The sequence below is a fragment of the Pan troglodytes genome, chromosome 12, assembly GCF_028858775.2.
Source record: "Pan troglodytes isolate AG18354 chromosome 12, NHGRI_mPanTro3-v2.0_pri, whole genome shotgun sequence".
Lineage (NCBI taxonomy): Eukaryota > Metazoa > Chordata > Mammalia > Primates > Hominidae > Pan > Pan troglodytes.
This window is the reverse complement of record NC_072410.2, coordinates 113,999,410-114,016,399: the sequence shown is the minus strand read 5'-3', so window position 1 is coordinate 114,016,399 and position 16,990 is coordinate 113,999,410. Positions and strand designations below refer to the sequence as shown.

Genomic DNA, 16,990 nt, shown 5'->3' with positions numbered 1-16,990 from the left:
GCATTTATCAGCAGGAAATGTGGCTATGGTACTATTTTTCTATTCTATCCAATAGCAAGAAACTTTCTTTTGAAAATAAAGTTATTCCCACTGACAAAGTTTTAAGAGTAACACTTACCTGTAAAACGTGAGTGATGGTTTTACAGAAAGAAGTACAAATGGCACAACTGTGTAACTTATTGCTACTTGAGTTACTATCCATGTTATAACATCATAAAATAATTTCAGTTGGGAAGGTTCAACGAAATAATGTCTAAAGTTATTTCTCATCTGAAATAAAGAAACAAAAACATTTGCTGTATCTTTAAATTAACATTACTTATGCAGTTACACTGGTGATATCAACTGTTGGAAGGATGTGGAGTGGAGTAACTGAAACTCTCCTAAGTTGCTAGTGGGAATGTACACTGCTACTATGGATAAAGTTCGTTCTAAAAAAGCGAATACACACTGTACACACTGTGTATAAAAGACAGAGAGGGGAGATGAGGAAGTAACAGGGAACACATAAATGACTGGTGAGTCTGGGTAAAGGGCATATAGAAGTTCTTTGCAACTTTTCTGTAGATTAGATTCTGTATTAAAATAAAAGTTTCCAAAAAAAAAAGAAAAGTTTAAGACAACACTGCCTAGAGATCCTTAAATCATATTTGGTAAAATATAGTATATAAATAAAGTTTGGTTTACCTTCATCCTTAACTCTTATTTAACCTCTGCATTTGTGAAAGACAAACTTGGCTTTGCTAATATGCAAGTGCATGGTGTATTTGGGGAATGACAAGTAAATCTAATGGAAGCAGAGAATTCATGTATGCATAGATACCTGGTAATTCTAGAGAGGTAAATGGGGGAAGGGAGGAGGGCATTGGTAGAACTTGAACACCAGGTGGGGAAGAAGCCTATCCTATTCTGTCTGCTATGGGAGGGAGTTAGATACAGTTTTTAAGCGCAAGAATGGAATGCCGAAAGCCCGTACCTCAGGACAAATGGATTTGTCATTGGTGAACAGGATGGAATCAAGAGCAGGTGACTGCCATGGCGGTGAGCTAGGCAAGAGACAGCAGAGCCTAGCCACTAAGAATTATGGGTTTTGCTAATGTCCTTCCGATGCTTAGAATGTCATTTTCTTCCCCATTATACTTCACTCACTATTGAAATACCTTTCATCTCTCAAAGTCCAGATCCAAACACCTTCCTAATGGGGCCATCTCTAATTAACCCAACCCAAAGAGACTTCTTCCATCTCTAAACACTATGCTACTTAGTATTTAGAACACCCACGGAATCTGTCTTATGCACACACACACATGCATGAGGTACGTACACACATATACACCTTATCCCAAATTAGACTACAAACTACTGGAAGCTACCCTTAGTTAATACTTCTTGAAATTTCCCTCATATATCCCCAAAGTACCTCAAAATGGAATACAGTAAATATCTGCTAGTTTGTTAAATGAAGCCCTCTTACCTGTAAGTGCCATTACCAGCTTGTTCAAACATGGTTTTTGTCACATCACTTTCCTCTAACTGGTTTTCAAGGGCTTACACTAAATTATCCTTCTCCTCATTTCTCTCATGTCACCAACCTAATTTCTCAATTGTTTCTCCAAAATATTACTCTATGTTCTGTCTAGGCAAATACTCTAAAGAACTGTGCCCTCTTCCAGTGTGGCTCATCCACTGTCTTGGCCTAGCACAGCCTAGTCTTCATCTCAGAGAGGACTCAAAGGTTACAGCTTTCAGGAAACATTTCTAAAATAAACCTACCCATTCTGATCATCTTTATTTAACTCAGTTTTTATCTCTCCTTCAGAAAATTCTGCAAAGACAAAGTAACATTTTGTGAGTGCCTCCTACCTGCCGGGCACATAGAAACGTGTTTTCTCCTCACAGGAACTGGGCATGGAGCCTAGCCCGTGGTGAGCGCTCAGCAAACATGCACGCAGTTACACACCTCGCTTCTAGTGGAAAGGACAATACTGACCACGACCAAGGAAAGAGGGTCTACCTTGTAAGAGAGATGTACTCAGCCTTTTTAACAGTTCAAGTGGACCATTGAATTGTAAAATAAAATTCTTGATACTTACAGCTCGTGCTGCTAATGTCATTAACACCCCTGTTAGAAACGTTAGATAATATCCTGGGTATACCCCGTGCCAAATGGCAGAGAGAATGAACGTCTGGATAGTTGGACTGAAGGAGGTTCGTTCATAACACACCCTAGAAACCATGAAAAACATGGAGAGCCAAGTGGAGTGAGTGACCCGAGTTTACAAAGCCTGCAATGATCATTCTTTTATTACCTGACAGGATTTAGGGTAACTAGAAAAACAAATACAACTTATCTTAGGCAATCACTTCTCTATGATCTCAGGGAGGCTATAGCTATCACGTGTCAAATTTAGGAACATAAAGTTAATTCTCATCTTCTTATTGGTATATATAGTAACTTAAATGATCATTTCTAGTATTTGGGAGTCTATATAATTTACAGAAAGAGTAAGGTTGCTTTTATCCTACATTATTTTATTTAAAAAAATCAATAACTTTCAACTGACCTAATAACACTACTCCTTCTGGCAGATAGACTGTGCTTAGTCTACAGTTTTTCTATGACAGGGATAGAGAACTCAGCTGAAAATAAAGTTTCCCTAAGGTATCAAATTTAAATTATAACAATAACAAAAAATAACACAACAGATTAGCTCAGAGGATCTGCAGCCACTGGGGAGACTGCCAGGCACTGTGAAGAGATGACAGCGTACGCTAGCCATCTCAAGGGATAAAGATGTTTAATTTGTCATTTTAAAAAGGACACTATTAAAAAAGGCTGCTTATCACCCTATCATTATAGGGGCCGTTTTTTATGAAGTAAATTCAAGATAGGGCAATGTGCTCACAGGGACGATAAGAGAACCCCTGGGAGAGTGTGCTGTTCCCCAGCTCTGTCCTTCGCACCTGTTACTCCACCCAGCCTGGCTTGCCTCTACCTTGCCCTGTTCACGAGACACACTCCTGACACAAAGCTCAGCTCAAGCACCCACACTTGCAGGAAGTTCTTCCCGCATCCCTCTGTGCCCTCGCTGTTCCTGCTTTCTCTCTCCTCATCCTCACCACAGGGAACAGCACGTGTCTGATTACACCACCGTGTCTTTAATAAAATTGTGAACTCTTTCACTTTCAGGAGCTGAGTCTTTTTATCTTACTCATGTTTGTTTCCCTTGCCTAACAAACAAAGATTTGTTGAATTGAAATATTTAAAACCAGGACTGTTCTGGAGTACCCAGGCATAAGTACTGTGCTTGTGCAGGCACTTGTTAATTTAAACCACATCTCTACTGAACACAATCAGGAGCTGCAAAGGAGGATACTGGTGACCTCTGACATTGGCAGAGGCCTTTAAAGAAGGCTTGAGAGGGCAGGATAGCTGCATTCGTGACTCAAGCCAAAATAGTTCTCATTCGATACTGACTTGCTTAGGAGGAGGCTAACAGTGTTTCCCGGCTGACACTGAGGTCACGATGTCACTCAACACCGTTAATTTAATCAAGAACCTGAACTCAATGAAGCTCAACCTCAAGAACTAGACGCCAAAGCACATCTAAAGATTGTTTTTGAAGGAACGCACCTTTTGAGCCAAAGAGCTGTCTGAATATTCCAATTATCAAGAAACATCTTGAAACTTGTTGACATCTGAAAAAAAAGGAAACTTTTTTCTTTGTGTCACAAAATAATGAAGCTTTAAATATAATATTATTATGCTAAAAAATAAAAACAAAAATTACTTAACATCGATGGTAGTATAGTGATTTCTCTTTCCTTAATCTTGTTTTTCTAATGTGGTAACATCATTCTACATAAGACAAGTTTATTTATTGTTGGGAACATCTATGAGGTGATGGATTATCACCATTTTCTCCTGTATGTTAACATTTACAAGGTATGTCATGGAATTCTTCCAAAGACATTCCTGAGAATGTGTACAAATGCCTTTCGATGGCCTCCCTCTCACACTGAAAACTGGGGCGCCCACCTTGTTACCTCCTTCCAGCCAAGCTCCGCCATGGTCCTGGGTGAAGCAGACATCCACAGCGACAACCTGCCCTGCCATCGTCTCTCGGTGCCCTGGCTACTCTCAATTCTGGCGCTGCCTGGCTGTGCTGCCCCTGAAAGAGTGGATCTGCACGCCCAGGTCTCACAGGGCATCCCACCTTCCCAGCTTCCTCTCTCAAGTTACTCCCACTAAAGCTATTCTTTGATCTCAGAGGGGGCCTTTCATCTCCCACCCTGTCTACTTTTATCCTATGTAACTCTCTCCTCCTCTGGTCTTCACTTCTGACCATTTTAGATTTTGTGTTCCCTTATGTAAATTACTACTCTTATGGCAGAATCTTCAATGCTTCTGTTTCTTTTTCCTTTCCATTCACCTCCCTATCAAAACCCTAATTCCAGATCAACCACACCGTCCACTTTCCCCACTGGTAACATTTGTGCGCTGAGTGCAGAGTATCACCACATTTCAGACCTTTGTCTTAAGTTCATGGTTCTCCACCACGACTGAGCCCTCACCTACAATCCTGTTTTCCTAGACAGTTCATTCTCCTCTTCCTGAAAAAAGCTACTGGACTGAACCATTTGAAATTTTCTTTTCTCTTTTTTTTTTAAATAAAGTCAAGAAGAGGTAAGTGTCAGCAATTTCGCATGATTCAACCTAATACTCCATCTATATCTCTGGTCCTATCACCTCCTTTCTCCCTCACAACAGGTAAGTTGGCCTCCTACTTTACAGAGATGATATAAAATCATCAGACTCCAAATTCTCACCATCGAACTACACACTCAGCTGCACACACACTTATCCTGCCCTCCTTCCTGTCTTTATAACAGGAGAAGTGGTCCTTCTCCTTTAGGGCCAATGTCTCCACTTCCATCTTCTCCGGGACTTCAATCAATAGGTCTCTCTCCTTCAACTGTAGGAGAAGCTTCACACTCTCCCCTCCAAATAATCTCCTAATCACTAAATATGTTTTACTCTCTCCATTTTAAAACAAAATTAAACAAACAGCTCACCTCAATTCCCTGTTCCCCTCAGCTACTGCCCTATTTCTACCCTCTTCCCTTTATGGGGAATGAACTCCTAGGAGTTGTGTAATCTGGCCTTTATGCCAATCCCTCTCCTGAAACGGTTGTTCATAAAACCATAAACAAGGATGGGCACGGTGGCTCATGCCAGTAATCCCAGCCCTTTGGGAGGCCGAGGTGGGTGGATCGCGTGAAGTCAGGAGTTCGAGACTAGCCTGGCCAACATGGTGAAAAGCCGTCTCTGCTAAAAATACAAACATTGGCCAGGCGTGGTGGCAGGCACCTGGAATCCCAGTTACTCAGGAGGCTGAGGCAGGAGAATCGCTTGAACCCGGGAGGGGGAGGTTGCAGTGAACCGAAATCGCGCCACCGCACTCCAGCCTGGGCGACAGAGCGAGACTTTGTCTCAAATAAATAAATAAATAAATAAATGATAAAGGCATTTATGTCCTTCTCTTACTTGGTATCTCAGTGGCACTTAGCATTGATGACCATTTTTTCCTTCAGAAAAATTAACTCCTTTCTTTACTTTTTCTCATGCCATGCACTCTCAGCAGGGGTGATATCGCCCCCAGGGGATGAAAATTCGTTCTTAAGGGGCAAAAATATCTTTTTTTATGTATAAAGAACATATATACATACAGTAGTGTATCAGCAGGTATACAGATATAGTGTATCTGTGGTATTAAAATTTCAGGGGGGAAATTATTAGGAAAAGAGTGTCTCAAAAGTCCCCGTAAGGTGTTAATAATAAACAAAGGTTAGAAACACTGCTATATCCATCATTCAACTTCAACAATGATCAATTTTTCCCTCTCCTTCTCCATTTTTATTGCCAACATTGTTGTTAAGAATATTTCAAAGCAAATACCAGATTTATTTCACCTGCAATTAGTTCAGAATATATGTCCAATAAAGACTTTTTAAAAGACCGTGATCAGACAAAATTAATAATTCCTCAACATTATCTAATCCCCCTTTGTATTCAAATATTCCTGATTGTTTAGAAAAGTCTTTCCCAGTTGGTTTGGTCAATCAGCATCCCAAAAAAGTTCATACAGTGCATTTGGCCAAAGCCTCTTTTAAGCTGTAATAGCTTGGGTCATATGTCCCATAGAACTTCTCACTTTTGATCTGATCTGGTGTTTAACTTACCCTCTATACTCCACATCCCCTCTAAATTTATAAGTATCTAGAAATCCGATTCAGATTTGCTTATCTCAGCACACTTCAGTGATGGCCTGCATTTCTTATGGCATCCTGTCTCGGGCACTTACTGCCTGACTGCCCACTTTTAGCAATATTAGGGCTCATCAGAGGATCCAGCTTGACCTCTTCACCTCAAGTTTTAGTAATCTCTCCTATTTGGAATGATGGAATGATCCTTTTCACAGGCTAGCAAAACAATGTTTTTTTTTTTTTTTTTGAGACAGGGTTTTGCTGTGTCACCCAGGCTACAGTGCAAGTGGCACGATCACGGCTCACTGCAGCCTGCTGAGTAGCTGGGTCTACAGGTGCTCACTACCATGCCCAGCTAGTTTTTGTATTTTTTGTAGAGATGGGGTTTTGCCATGTTGCCCAGGCTGGTCTCAAACTCCTGAACTCAAATGATCTGCCTGCCTCGGCCTCCCAAAGTGCTGGGATTACAGGTGTGAGCCACAGTGCCCTGTTGGTTTTCTCCTTTTTTCTTTCTGGCTACTCCTGAATTCCTTTGCCCAGCCTCTCAGTACTGGTGCTCTTTTAGAGACTCTCACCTCTTCTGATTCTCTCCTCCAGGGCCTGAACTGCCACATGCTGATAGTTCCCAGATTTCACTCTCAAGCTCGGGTGCCTCTGCTGGGTGTCTGACCATGATCTGCCTCGTGGACAACTCACTAAGTCTGTGATTTGAAGATATTATCTGTCCCTTCAAACTCATATCTATTCTCTGTTCCTTATCTAAGTGGAAGGTATCACCATAAACCTAGATGTTTAAACCAGATTTCTGGGCCTGATTCATAACTCATTCTCTCTTGCTGATCCCAATTTATCACCAAATTCTGTTGAGTCTCTTACACATCTCTCCAATATATTTATATGTTTCTAGCCCCACTGGCAGCATATGGTTTAGGTCACCATTATCTTGGATTAACAAAACATCCTCCTAACAGAGCTCTCTGCCTCTTGAGGGAAATACATTCTACATGCCAGATGCTTCTAAAACACCTATATGATCACCTCACTTGGCTACACATATAATCCATCCACAGTGCCCCATTGCTCTTATAAGAAAGATCAAAACTCTTCATATGGCCTGTAAGAGTGTGGCTGCCTGGCCTCCACTTCCCCAACCTCAGCCTTCATGGCTCCCTAAACTATGAAGCAACATGAGCTGCACAGCTCTCGGCTCCCAGGCTGCTCCCTCTACTTGGAGTGTCCGGTTGTCTCTTACTTCTTTGGGACTCAGCTTAAGCATCATTTTCTTTAGGACTCTCTTCCCCCAAACACCTCAACTAACCTGGATTCCTATTTCATGAATACCCACATGCCTTACCCCTCTCTGATCACCACCTGTTTTACCTTATTCTGTAACCTCTAGGAAACTAAAGCTCCATGAGGGCCTGAATTGCACCTATCTTATTCCTTGTCTCCAGTGCCCAGGGCACATAGTTGACGACCACTATGTATTGGTTAAATGAAAGAATGAGTGTTAATATTAAAAAACCTTCAATACCACTCCTAGGACATCACACCATAACTTATGAAAGCAAACTATGGTACTTAAAGTATATAGTAACTAACTTCTTAAAGATTGACTCACCTCTATTTGTTGAATTCTCAAATTGGAAATTAAGTCCCAGCGAGCTGCTCCATTTTCGTCATACCCTCTGAAACCAAAGCCTGCAGCATTATTAATGGCATCAGCTATAGAAAACAACATTAGAAAAAAGTATTAAGAATCTCCATAACAATTTACCATATTCTCCCAGAAGGTATGTGTTATTATATCTTTTATTCTTAAACAGTAAAAGTAGATTTATTCTGATTTTTAAGTCAGAAACAACATCACATACAATGAAAATAACATATCTAGGACAATTTGGTTAGTCAGTAATACATGAGACATCATGCATGAGTTGGGGGCGGGTGGAGTTTAAAAGCTGCTGAGGACCAATAGGTGAAGGTGAAGACTCGAACAGGAAACGCTCCCCAACATTAGCTGTGCCACTGGAACACAGCAGAGTATGCTCAACCAGCTGCCAAGAAGTTGCTAAGGGGATGTTTTTGCTCTGGGAGCACCATGTTCTTTTTAATCATATATTTGAAGTGTCCTATAAACAATAATATATAAGTGAGGCATAATATTTTCCTTCCATTTTTTTTCTTTCTTGGTTCACCAGAACCTACTCTGTGTATATGTCTCTAGAATTTTTAAAAAATAGAGACAGGGTCTCCCTGTGTCACTGCCCAGGCTGGAGTGGCAGGATTATAGCTCACTGCAGCCTTGAACTCTTGGGCTCAAGCAATCCTCCTGCCTCAGCCTCCTGAGTAGCTGGGACTGCAGGTGCACATCATCATGCCTATTTTTTTTTTTTTTTTTTTTGTAGAGATGGGGGTCCCACTATGTTGCCAAGGTGGTCTCGAACTCCTGGCCTCAGGCCATCTTCCCACCTTGGCCTCCCTAAGTGCTGGCATTTCAGGCAAGAGCTACCACACCCGACCCAGAATTTGTTTTCTAATCCTTTTCACCACAATGCTCAATTAGTTATTTTTGCTTTATGTACATGCTTAAGCTGCAAAGAAAATTTCTGCCTCAAATAAGCCCTTTTCCAATCAACTGGAAAATTGTTCATGCTATTTGTATCATGACCAAAGAAAAAACAAACAAATCCATCAAAGCCCAGCAAAATAATATGCCTATACAGACATGTATCCTTAAATTGTTTTATTGTTTATTAGTGCTTTTTAGTACATCAAACAAAATCCTTTAAAAATTACACTTTGGGGGAAAAGAATAAACAAGATTTACTCCTCTGTCAGGTTTAATGAGGTCAGCCGCCTTTGTTCAATTCACATAAATATGAGCCTCTAAGGTAAGCCTGCTAGCATAGTAACATATTCAATAGAATTAAAAATCTATTAACCGCATGGGCAGCATACCCATAGAAATGGCTGCTGGGGAACTCCTTCCCTCCCTCATGGTTGCCACCACTTCTGATTTGTTCATGTATTCATCCTCTCCATCTTTTTTAGCCTCCTGTGATCTAAGAGCAATGAAACTCCTAACCAACTTCACATGTGACAACAAGATTGGCCCAGGGTATGGTCAACAGCAACGAAACAAGAAGAGAACTGGGGATATCAAACTGCAGGAGTCCACCTTCCATGTTCCCCTGCCCCCCAGTCTCCCACCACAGACCCTGCCTAATCTTTACCTCAGGTAATGTAAATCCTGAGAGAGCTTCCAAGTTGTCATTATATAGAGATATTCCAATTAACTGACCATTAACATCAATTTAAACTTTAATCTGTCCCTACATGGACTAAATGTTTTTCAAACTTGAGTTAAAGGGGAAAAAAGTGCTCAGATCCCAGTAAATCATTTTTTTGAGGTGATAAGGAGAAAAGGGCAGGGCCACAGGGCTGTGGAGATGAGAAGCCTGATTCCCATTTTGAGAAGCCTGAATTAAGGAATTAAATATAGTCTGCCTAGCCACTAGTATCCATGAAATTATAATTTGAAAAATGTACATGTGGATACAAAAATCAGAAAGTAACTGTCCATATGATCCAGAATACATTCATACTATTTTTATAAATTATTAATAAAATACAAAAACAAAGTTAAAGAATTTTGGAACTCTTGGACTTCCCAAAAAACAGATTTTTGGACCTCCAGAGATCATTAAACTCCAATTTTACAACCAAATGGACAATTACAAAAAGGTAACAGGGGTGGAGATGAACGTGGGCACATGCATGCTGAGCCTCAGCTGGCTTCTCCACTGACAGAGTTGAAACCTGAACCTCAGCGCTGAACCATTACCAGGAACTCAACCATTACTTGTGTTAAGACAGTACAGACATAGTACAAGTATTTATTGAATGGAATAACTTTATTGCCTTACAGCTAAAAATTCTTTAAATTCTTTAAATATAGTTCAATTTCAAATTGTCATTCATATATATTCTAATATGATTATTTCTTTAAGGAAGAATCAGGGAAAAGGAATTAACTCACCTTTGGTTTGTAAATATGTAAAAATGCACAAGATTCATTTTTCAAACCAAATATTGGGGTCGGAGGATCAGAAGTACCCTAAGAATCATTTTAATTGTCATAATTGCAAATAAAAAATTAATGATAAATTTGGTTGTTTTTTTTTGAGGCAGGGTCTCACTCTGTTACCCAGGCTGGAGTGTAATGGTGCGATCACAGCTCACTGCAGCCTCAACTTCCCTGGCTAAAGCGGTACTCCCACCTCAGACTCCTGAGTAGCTGCGACCACAGGTGTGCAACACCACACCTGGCTAATTTAAAAAAATTTTTTTGAAGAGATGGGGTCTCACCATGTTGCTCAGGCTGGTCTCAAACTTCTGGCTTCAAGTCATCCTCCTTCCTCAGCCTCCCAACATGCTGGGATTACAGGTGTGAGCCACTGTGCCCGGCCTAATGATAAATCTTGTATATTTTTACATATTTACAGAGATCTTGTGATTTTTCTCAAAAGCCTTATAAATTCAAGGACCTCGTTCTATTGATAAGATTTTCAACAATTAGATGTCCAACCGAATCCAAAAACATGCAGAACTCTCATATTCTATAAATCTAGTGATTCAACCAACAGGTCAGAATTCTTACAAAACCCTAAAAATACCAGGTTTGTTTAGGAAAGTTCTCAGTCTCAATTTAAAGTCAGAATTTAAGTAGTACAGGAATTTAATTCGGTATTATTGATGTCTAAATTTGGCTACAATAAAAATGTTCAATCCTTAAAGAAATCTTAGATTAAAATCCATAAGGTAACATTATATTTTAATTGGCCATTAACTCACTAGGTTAAAGCAACTTTTAATGATGCTATTGTGCACAGCTGTATGATGAAAGACTGAAAATAATGAATCCAGCCCCAAACTGTATTTCATTGTAATCAAAATAAAACCGACAGTAAAATGCTAATCCTTAGAGGCCTAATTATTGGCTGATGTGTTTCTTTGTGCATTCATTCAAATATTTGTTGAGTAACAAATATAAACAAGGCAAGCAGAACACAATCTTAAGAATAAAGGAGTTTATAATCTTGTGGGTGAGATAAAAAGACAATACATATATAAAAGAGGTTTCAATTTATCCAATGAAGCATTCTCTCTACTTTAGTGCAACCTTCAAAACGTGGCCAGAATCATCTTCTTCTGCCATAGGATCAGGCCATCAGCCTGCCTGAAGCCTTTTGTGGCTAATTCAGCAGAGCAGGCAAGGTCCTGTGAAAGCCCATTTCACCTGACCAGGTCCCTCTTTCCCACATGCCCCTGCTAACATCTGCCACGCAAAGCGAGGTACCTCCATGTCTCTTTGCTCATGAGTGCAAAACTAGCCATTTTCCACTTGCTGAAATCACATTCCATCTTTTTGTTTTTGTTTTTGAGACTACCTAGGGGTTACTGCTCAACTCATATTAAAACCTCACTCTGTCGCTCAGGCTGCAGTGCAGGGGTGCAATCATAGCTCATTGCAGCCGCAAACTCCTAGGCTCAAGCGGTCCTCTCACCCCAGCCTCTCAAGTAGCTGGGACTACAGGCACATGCCACCAGGCCTAGTTGATTTTTAAAAATCTTTTTGTAGAGAGAGGGGGGTCTCACTATATGTTGCCCAGGCTGGTCTTGAACTCCTGGCCTCAAGTGATCCTCCCACCTTGAACTCCCAAAGTGCAGGGATTATAGGGGTGAGCCACCATAACTGGCCCACATTCAATTAAAGCCACGATTGCATGTTATCTTTTCTCTAAAATTTGTTCTACCTGCCAAGCATAACTGATGACCCCCTATCAATGTGCCAATATCATTTTATTCACTTTGCTGATAAACTACTGATCATATTATACTATGGTTAATGGTCTATTTAACAGGTATCATAACCGTAAGCTGAATACAATCATACTAAATTATAACCATCTGGAGGATAAGAACTATGTCTTATACATACTCGTATCTATCCTGGCTAGCACTGAATCTAGAATATAATATGCATTCAACAAATATCTGTTGTCTTTCATTGATCCATGTATTTTTATTTTGTATTATAATAAAATTGATTCAGTTTTTAGAATATACTTACATTTGAGTTGTGAGGGCTGTTTTTTCTACACAGATGACTTAATTTTTCCAATTGGTCTTTATGTATCCTCAAGAGGGCGCACTGATAGCAATCTATCGACAAGGTAAGAAACGCTTCAACCAGACACAGGGAAATCTATTTACATGTTACTTACCTAGCGTCCATGCAAAATAGTATTTGGGTCTGGCAGCCAAAAGAGAGATATACAGATAGATAATCTTTGTTGGCCACGAAGCTGTAGCTTGAAAATGCTCATCAATGTTGTACTCCACAGGTAATGTTGTACAGATGGTCAAGTGAAATAACAAGGACAGCCCACAAACTAAGAGCTTCTGAACAACCGCAGTCTGAAAAGCGCAAGGCGAGACTTCATCAACTTTATCCATGCTCCTTTTAATTCATTCTATGTATTATCGACAGATCAATCTTCCTGAATGGATCATCAGTCCTACAATTCTCCTGGTCAAAATTCAAGAGCTACATTGCACTTGGCATTTAAAGTCTTCCATGGTCTCATGGTATGAACTTTTCCAACTGTATCTATAAGTACTACCTAGGGGTTATTGCTCAACTCATACTAAAATCTCCATTTTGTATTCAGAACTTTCAGGAAATAAAAAAATCTAAAAGCAAGCATAAGTGTATTGGTGTGAATGGAAGTGAATATAAAAAAATTAACATTAATTACTTTTGGCAATAAATTTTATATGGATATATATATTTTTTCCATTGTGTCTTTTCTGTATTTTCCAAATTCTAGGCATCTCATGGATGTTATTTTTACAATAAACAATCTATGCATCTCTGTAAATCTGAAAGTTAACACAACTTTGTTCAAGAATAATAAAAACCAAAAGAGCTATACACCTGAGAAGAATAAGAATTTGCATAAAAGACCCTGGTGAAAGGAAGAGGCTATTAGCAATAGTGCGGTAAGGTCGCATCACCAACTCATGGTATTTTGTATTTTTACAACTCATGCTGTTTTTATACTTGTAGAAGGCCAGAATATTTCAACTTCATTTGGTATAAAAGAGATTATATAGGCTAGGAAGAAAAAGAAACAAGTGAAGAGAAGGCTAGATCCAGATGAAGTATGCAACAAAATATCTGGATTTAGAAGTGCTCTATACAGTAACCAAATAGTATTCAAATTAACTGCAGTAATTTATCAATGAAGCTCCACATTTTAACACTTCATATAATAGTGCCAGAAGAAAAGCTCCAAGACAAGAGCCAAAGCATATGCCGGATGCACTGCACTTCTGAGAACAGTATTTTATTATTGGTTGCTCCTGCGAGGTGGAACTCAGTGTTCAAGGACTCCTTGCAGCAGTTGTTATTCTCATTTTCCATTGTCTTTTATCCCTTTCTTTAATAAAATAAGGCTACTCTTTCTTCAGTGCCTCCCAAATATCTTACCTATACATTTGAATTATGAGATTTTTAAATGGTAGAGAAAAAAATTGTAATTATAAATGAAGCAAGGTGAAATAAATGGCCCCATACTTTAATTTTAAAATGAGGCTTATCATTTTAGTAATGTAATAAGAAGTACTGTGGCCACGAGACTATATGGTTCTGAAGTAGGGCAGGGATATGGTGCTGCAACGAAAATGTAAAGAACACGAAAACAGCCTGTATCCTGAGAGGTGATATCCTCAGCCCCCTTCCCCTGCCCAGACCCAGAGTCCCAGCAGTCAAGTTTGTATGCCCTAGGCAGAAAACTGGAGAATCCTTCACCCAAAAAACCAAAGAGCCCCAGAGAAATAGCCTACAGACATCATGACAGAGACTGCCAAGTGTTTCCCAGGAGCCCTCCTCCCCTTCCTGCACAGAAAAGGAAGTTTCTCTTGGGTGCTTGGAAGTCTAGCTAAAGATGACACATCATAGCCTTTGGTGCACCCGAGTGTGGCTATATGATTAGGTTCTGGCCAATAGGATGTCAGCAAAAGTAATATGTACAGGGAAGATGGAGCTTGGATCTCTAACACCTTGGGGCCCCCATATTATCAATGCACTGCTTACAGGTGAGCTGTCCCACATATAACATAAAAACAAATTGCCACCTTGTTTAAGTTCCTGTTATTTTGGTCCTTGTTTCAGCAGCCAAACCCATATCCTAACTGATGCAGATAGAGGAGAGAACAGTGGAGAGGTCCCAACAGAAGAGCCAGTGGGCTCCGTGAGCATCCTCCTTAGGATCCTGAGCATCTATGCACCTCACTGATGCACAAGGAGCTTCCAAATGCCCCTTGAGGGACTTATGACTAACTACCACTATTTGACTTTGTAAAGTATATGCACGTGAAATTTAAATAAAATATATTATTAAAATGGTGGGAAAATACATGAAGAATATTTTCCATTATCAACAACCTCTGATTTAGGATGTCTACAACCCAAAAGAGGAAAGTGATATTTTATGAGAGTAAAACCCATAAAAACTCAGTGAGGTGATAGAATATATACATTTGTATTATTCTTTGTCAAGTTTGATTTACTACTATCACTTTTATAACATTTGATATTTTCAAGTATTTTACAAAGTCATTTGATCTTCATACAGTCTGTAAAATGGGTAAGACATTAAGATTCTCCTTTTGCAGACAAGGACTCATACACATTAAGTGATGTGCCGAAATGATGAGCCAAACTGGTCACTGACAGTCCAGCATCTTGACTCCTAGGCTTTTATTCTCCTTCCAGCATTCCCGAATAAACTTCTAAGAAGCTGTCTACAATTGTCTTTACCTTCTCTTACAGCAGGGAGACCACTAAAAGATTAAGTGGTCATCCTGGAGATACAAAACAGTCAATGAAGAGACACCAATTTCAAGTCTGGAATCCCACTCAGTTTGATACGACATTTCTCAACACTTAACCAGTAATAGAAAATATGAAGACAAAACACCTTTTTGGTATAAAATACAATGAGCGACATGGTAGGAAAGAGGTAATATACTATCTTTTGCAAGTGCAGGTACATTTCTACATTGACTCTTTGTTGCCCACACAGTGGAGGGTGGTAGATTTGCAGGAGAAAGAAGGTGACCCCTTGCTCTAAGCCCCACATTCACAGAAAACACACCAGCCCCTTTCCTTCATCTCACAGACTTCCTGATTGGCCTATTCTTTTTCATGGAAACTTTATAGATTTTACCAGATGAAATCTAACAGAAACTTAGCCTATACAGAGCCTCACTGCCTTTCTTTATGAAGCAGCATCCCAGCAATTTCAAGTGCCCCAGTGGCTTAAAGAAAATAAAAATTATGTTTGGTTGTAAGGCAACTTAGCATAGACTTGAAACCAGATTGCACTGGTTTGAATTCCAGTTCTACTGCCAACCTGGGGAATCTTGGTCAAATCACTTAGCCTCTGAGTCTCAGTTTCCTCAATGGTGAGAAAAACAGTGTCTACCTTGTATGAATGCTGTGAGGGCTGAAAGAGTAACTACGTGTGAGGTGCACACCACAGTGCCTGACACATGGTGAGCACTGTCAAAGTGTTAGCTATTATTAATATCTTTATCATATTACTAATCTCTTCATTGTGGGAATCAGGAGCTGTTTTGTGGAAAAAGGTGGTATTTGAAGTAGGCTTTTAAAGAGAAGAAAGATTTCAACTTGCAATAATTAAGAAGAGGAGAGGGAAAGCAAAAAAGAAATGGAGGATACAGAGTGTTTACAATCTGCTGGAACACAAGGCATAGGTAAGAAAGAAATAAGAAAGAAAGAAAAGGAAGGGAAGGAAACGGGGAAGGGGGAAGGGGGAAGGGAGCCTGGAAAATTGTTAGGCCGGCCAATTCCATGCTAAGAGCTTTCTTGTAAAATCCCCTATAACCATAAAGCATTATTCTCACTGAGGAATTTACCACATAGTTTCTCAAGTGACCTTTTTGTGTTCTTAATCATGACTGTACTTCTACCAGGTGCAGTGTGAAGTAATTTATCTTGAAAAGTATTTTTAAAGAAACAGATGGATAAGTTCACAATGTGAAAATATTTGTATCTTTAAATAAGACTAACCAATACATGCTATAAAGGCTCCAGATAAATCTCATGACCTTACATTTGGAGATGGCTCTGTTTTTTCATACTGTGTCTCTTCTTTTCCATTTTCACCAGATTGTGTGATATGGTATGATCTGCCTTCAATGAAAGTAATGTAGTCTTTGTAAGAGCAAAGTGGGCCTGCCAGGATCCCCATGAAGTTACAGTTGTAACTCAAATACTCCAGTAAGCTTGGCATGCGCCTGCAATGAAAAGACATGCAACCAGTGAGATGCAGCATAAGCTTCAGAACATCTGATAGAATAACGATCCACCTCACTGCTCTCCATTTCCAAAGTAAAACAAGCTTTCATTTTCATTTGCACCCATACAATAAGAATTTTAAGGATCAGAACATAGTCATGCTCAAAAGTATGTCTGAATAAGAGTTTCTATACAGATCCTTATGAACAAATATGAAGGTTTCAACTTAAGATTTCTCACGATGAGACAAATCAAAGATGGACGCACTATCTGCAAAGTGCTGTCTCCTCCTAGGCAATCATTTGCTCTTCTAACAAACACGTGCTGTGC

The 16,990-nt window shown here is 39.6% G+C and overlaps 1 protein-coding gene across 7 annotated transcripts in view; it reads right to left on the bottom strand.

The window, feature by feature from the left end:
* Positions 1–16,990, bottom strand: part of MBOAT2 (membrane bound O-acyltransferase domain containing 2) — a 151,023-nt gene that overhangs the window by 7,816 nt on the left and 126,217 nt on the right. For 6 of the 7 annotated variants that reach the window (XM_063790131.1, XM_016946738.4, XM_016946717.3 and 3 more), the window contains 6 exons: positions 16,476–16,659; positions 12,558–12,750; positions 7,889–7,992; positions 3,635–3,699; positions 2,094–2,226; positions 119–270 (listed from right to left, as the gene is read on the bottom strand). In XM_063790131.1, the coding sequence (XP_063646201.1) occupies positions 119–270; positions 2,094–2,226; positions 3,635–3,699; positions 7,889–7,992; positions 12,558–12,750; positions 16,476–16,659 (831 nt within the window). Of the gene's footprint in view, positions 1–118; positions 271–1,773; positions 1,826–2,093; positions 2,227–3,634; positions 3,700–7,888; positions 7,993–12,557; positions 12,751–16,475; positions 16,660–16,990 lie in introns of all 7 variants that reach the window. The other variant, XR_010149637.1, reaches the window with a different exon arrangement.